The sequence below is a fragment of the Gavialis gangeticus genome, unplaced genomic scaffold (genome assembly GCF_001723915.1).
Source record: "Gavialis gangeticus isolate Ggan-Ray unplaced genomic scaffold, GavGan_comp1, whole genome shotgun sequence".
In the NCBI taxonomy this organism is placed as follows: domain Eukaryota; kingdom Metazoa; phylum Chordata; order Crocodylia; family Gavialidae; genus Gavialis; species Gavialis gangeticus.
In genome coordinates this window covers 5198144-5202668 of record NW_017729006.1, presented here as the reverse complement: position 1 = coordinate 5202668, position 4525 = coordinate 5198144, and the positions used below count along the sequence as shown (strand labels likewise).

The 4525-nt window shown below is 33.5% G+C and overlaps 1 protein-coding gene across 4 annotated transcripts in view; it reads left to right on the top strand.

Annotated features, from left to right (window-relative positions):
- The window catches only part of TOP2B (topoisomerase (DNA) II beta), a 103705-nt gene that overhangs the window by 79186 nt on the left and 19994 nt on the right, over positions 1-4525 (top strand). For all 4 annotated transcript variants that reach the window (XM_019508765.1, XM_019508764.1, XM_019508766.1 and 1 more), the window contains 5 exons: positions 27-258; positions 1309-1443; positions 1934-2134; positions 3553-3748; positions 3970-4061. In XM_019508765.1, the coding sequence (XP_019364310.1) occupies positions 27-258; positions 1309-1443; positions 1934-2134; positions 3553-3748; positions 3970-4061 (856 nt within the window). The remainder of the gene's footprint in view (positions 1-26; positions 259-1308; positions 1444-1933; positions 2135-3552; positions 3749-3969; positions 4062-4525) is intronic.

Here is a 4525-nt window from a genome sequence, read left to right as displayed (position 1 = left end):
CCTTTTTTTTTTTTTTTTTTTTAAAGCCCTTTGGCAAGGCTGCTCTTTCCTGCAATGGATGACAACCTGCTTAAGTTCCTTTATGATGATAACCAGCGTGTAGAGCCTGAGTGGTACATTCCCATCATTCCTATGGTTTTAATAAATGGAGCCGAGGGAATTGGCACTGGCTGGGCCTGTAAACTTCCAAACTATGATACCAGAGAGATTGTGAACAACGTCAGGCGAATGCTAGAAGGCTTAGATCCCCATCCTATGGTAAAGTAATGAAAACTTGTATGTTCCTTTAACCAACTTCAGTTTTGCATTTATAAACAGCATTTTATATCACTCTAGAAACATTTCACAGCCTAATTATTACCTCCTTGGACTTGGAGTGTATTACTAATCTTATTAAAGGTATCTTCAACGAGCCTGGAGAAATGAAGGTTTTTAGTTTTTATAGAAACTAGCAACTTTTATAATTCATACTTTTCTGATTTGTTTGTAGAGAAAGGCACTTTCTCTATTACGATGAGTAATACGTTGTTAGCATGTTAATAAAAATTATGGTTCTAAGAAGGCTATGACATTGTGATCTGATTGATAACAAACTGTATCCATCATTCTTTTACAATAGAGATAGGTGGTTAGCCATGTTAGTCTGAAGTTGTTGGGCAGAAGGTAGGGTACAGTTGTACCTTATAGACTAACTGAATCAGGAATGTATAAACTTTTGTGAGCAGCAGCTCACTTTGTCAGATGTTGGCACTATCCTGCCCATCTTCTACAGGTTACAGTCTCTCTTCATGCAAATTTATGATTTGTATGGCTTGCATTGGTGCCTTCAAAGCCACCTTTCTCATGGCATAACTGTTAGCTACAGATTTCAGCTTTTACAATGCGCAGAATTTCTTCTCACAAATTACTGGGACTGCAAATAAATTTATTTTTTTGTTCTAGCTGTATCTGTTGGACTTCCTTTTGAGATATCCTGGCAGTTTAGTGCACTTAATCTGCTTTAATCTGTAGTCTGTCCTATTTTGGGGGGTCTTGTCTATATTTTGACTCTCAAAAAAAATTCCCACTGCCATCTTTCAAACAAGATTTAATCTACTCTGTGGTATGTTGCTATAATTTGTATGTGTATGTTTTGGTTTCTAATGTAGTTTACTCACTATAACTTAAGTTTGTAAGATACTTAGTAAACTTGAGTAATTAAACTGTGTTGTACAGTGCCAGTAAACTTGACAGCTTTAGTATAAAACAAATATTTCTTCTCAGTGTTTTGTTTTAAAGAATATTTCTGCATATTCTTTGCATTTGCAGCTTCCCAACTACAAAAACTTTAAAGGAACTATCCACGAACTTGGTCAAAACCAGTATGTTGTTAGCGGTGAAATATTTGTGGTGGACAGGAACACAGTAGAGATTACAGAGCTTCCAGTAAGAACATGGACCCAGGTTAGTAATGCTGAAACAAATTTAGATTTTAAAAGAAACTTTAATAAAATATTTAATCACATACTGAAATTTCAATCATTAGATTTTTATTTTGGTGGTAGTCTGCATTGCAGGAAGCTACTCATGGATTGCCTTTTCCTTGGCTTCCATAGAAGATGTGTTTACTGTGTCATGTATTATCTTTTTTTAAGGAATGGTAGCTCTTCCTCTTGAGTTAATGCTTAATGTCTGTTCTCCTCTGGATGGCTTTAAATATGTATCCTTTGGCTAGGCATGTGAGACACCTTTTGACACTTGTGCTAGTTCTTGTGGGTTGTGCAGATTGCTTTGTGAAGGGTTGCATTGCAAGTGCATGTTTGTGACATGAAGTCTGGTAGCTATGCTACATGTAGCTTTTTAGCATATCTGTTTGCATTGCTCTTGCATTTTGAGGATTTAAAACAAGAACTGTAAGGATTACGTGTTCGTTTTTTTTCTATTCTTATTATAGGTATACAAAGAACAGGTGCTAGAACCTATGTTGAATGGGACTGAAAAAACTCCAGCATTAATTTCTGACTACAAAGAGTACCACACTGATACAACTGTGAAATTTGTAGTGAAAATGACAGAAGAAAAACTTGCACAAGCAGAGGCTGCTGGATTGCACAAAGTCTTTAAGCTTCAAACAAGTCTTACTTGTAATTCTATGGTAACTTTTCTATGTTTAATTACCTGAATTGTTACAGTAACTCGTTGACTTGGTTTTGGCTCTAAATCCATATGATTGATAACTGAAATATTTCATGTTTTATTATTGACAAAAGTAATTGCTGATTATGTTGTGTGCTTTTTCATAGAACAAATGTCTGATCTATTCAGCAACTAGACAGCGTTTAAACGTGACACTATATTATTTTCTGCCATATTGCAGATAAATCTGAGCATCATACTTCTGTCAGAAACATTTTTAAATTCTCATTTTATATGCTACAATTGGTTATGAGTGATCACAAGGGCCCATTGTCGTATCTCATTTTATGATCAAGGCCATGGTATTTAATTAAGTTACTGCACTGTTACGCACACATTACTCAAGTGCATTGTCAGTTTTGTACCCAGAAGCAAATATTCATATCAGTAATTTTTATACACATGCATAACTGTTTATAAATTGAGACCTTGATTTGTAAAATCATTGGGTAAAGATTGCCTCTTCAACTGTTGTTTCTGTACAGTGTTTGAAAAGACCGAATTTCACTCCTTCAAGCAGCTTCTAGATACTCCTGTATACAAAATATTGCTATTATTCTAATACAAATAGAGACATACTATATACATATAGAAGTCATTTGAAATACCTTATTAAAAAAGTAAATGGCCCAATGCCCTACTGCTTTGCACTGTGTCCTACAGAAAGCAAATGTACCATGTAAAAATGATGGTATCTTATACTTTGCGTGGATTTAGATGTCTACATAAAATACTGTAAGTGGAGAATCAGGATTAAAATTGGTAATAGGCCTGTTAATGTTTAGAGTTTAATCCTATATTTCCTGCAAACTTAAATAGATACTTAAGGTAGCTTTAAGTGCACAGATAATGTAGAATTAAACCCCTGGTGGGTGTATTTTATATCTGAAGTATTTTTGAGGATTTGTGAAATTTTGATTTTCACAGCTGACATGAGAAGGAATGCTTACTTATTTTAAAAACCAGTTGAGTATTACAGGTGCTCTTCAAATATTACATGTAAATTATTACAAATGACTAGTTTTATTATACTGCTGATTTAATACTTATACAAAATTGGATCCTAAATGCCCAAGCTAAATTCAGGGACATCCATACATGTTTTGAATACTGTTTGAAAATATTGTTGTATATCTGATGCATTAATTGGATAGGGATTTATTTCTGCCTCTAGGCAAATTCATTTACTTTATGATTGTAAGTTAAGGCTTACAACCGGAAGTGATCTCTTGCTACAGTGAGATCATAATTTGACTTCAGGAAACTTAGAAAATATCTCTACCTGCCATATGTCCACAAATAATGTAATATACAGTGACTATTTTGTATGTATGTTGATTTAACAACATTTAATTTACTCAGTGACTTTTTCTACAGGTGCTCTTTGATCATATGGGATGCCTGAAAAAATATGAAACTGTGCAAGATATCCTGAAAGAGTTCTTTGATTTACGATTACATTATTATAGTTTGCGCAAGGACTGGCTTGTAGGAATGTTAGGGGCAGAATCTACCAAACTTAACAATCAAGCTCGCTTCGTCCTAGAGAAGATACAGGGGAAAATTACAATAGGTAAGAAGAATAATAAAACTAAAACTTAGAACTGATAAAAGCAGAAAACATTTCTGTAAATCAATAGAACACACACACACACACACACACACACACACACACACACACACACACACACACGTATGTATACCTATCCATATGTATTTTAATAAATATGTGAAATTAATAAAATAAAGCATTACTTTTCTTCACCATATTTTTTCTTTGTATTTCTCACACAGAGAATAGGTCAAAGAAAGATTTGATTCAAATGTTAGTCCAGAGAGGTTATGAATCTGACCCAGTAAAAGCCTGGAAGGAAGCACAAGAAAAGGTAAAAGTCAGAGGCCTCTTGATATTGTATTGTTAAATGTTAAAAAACTGTGTAAAATAAATTATTCTCTTCCTTCATCCATGTTAATAAATCAAATATTGAAAATCTTGTCTACCACTTTTTTTCTTCTTGCTATATTAATAATTGCATCTAAGTAAAGTTAGCTAAGAGCATTGCTAAATAATTTACCCCTTGTGTATACAGATAAAAACACACCAATTAATGTAAGATGAAAGTTTAAATGCAACAAACATTAGGAAGCTCACTCTACTGTTCCTAGTTACTTGACATCCTCAAGCATTGTATACAGCATATTACATCAATTGAAATGCTATGATAGTCAAGTTTGATCAATTTCTAACACCGTATTTGTTTATATGAGTGTACAATGTATTTATTTGTATGTAGAAAGAAAATCTAATATCTGACCTTTGGAATAGAAAATTTATATTATCTTTTGTTCT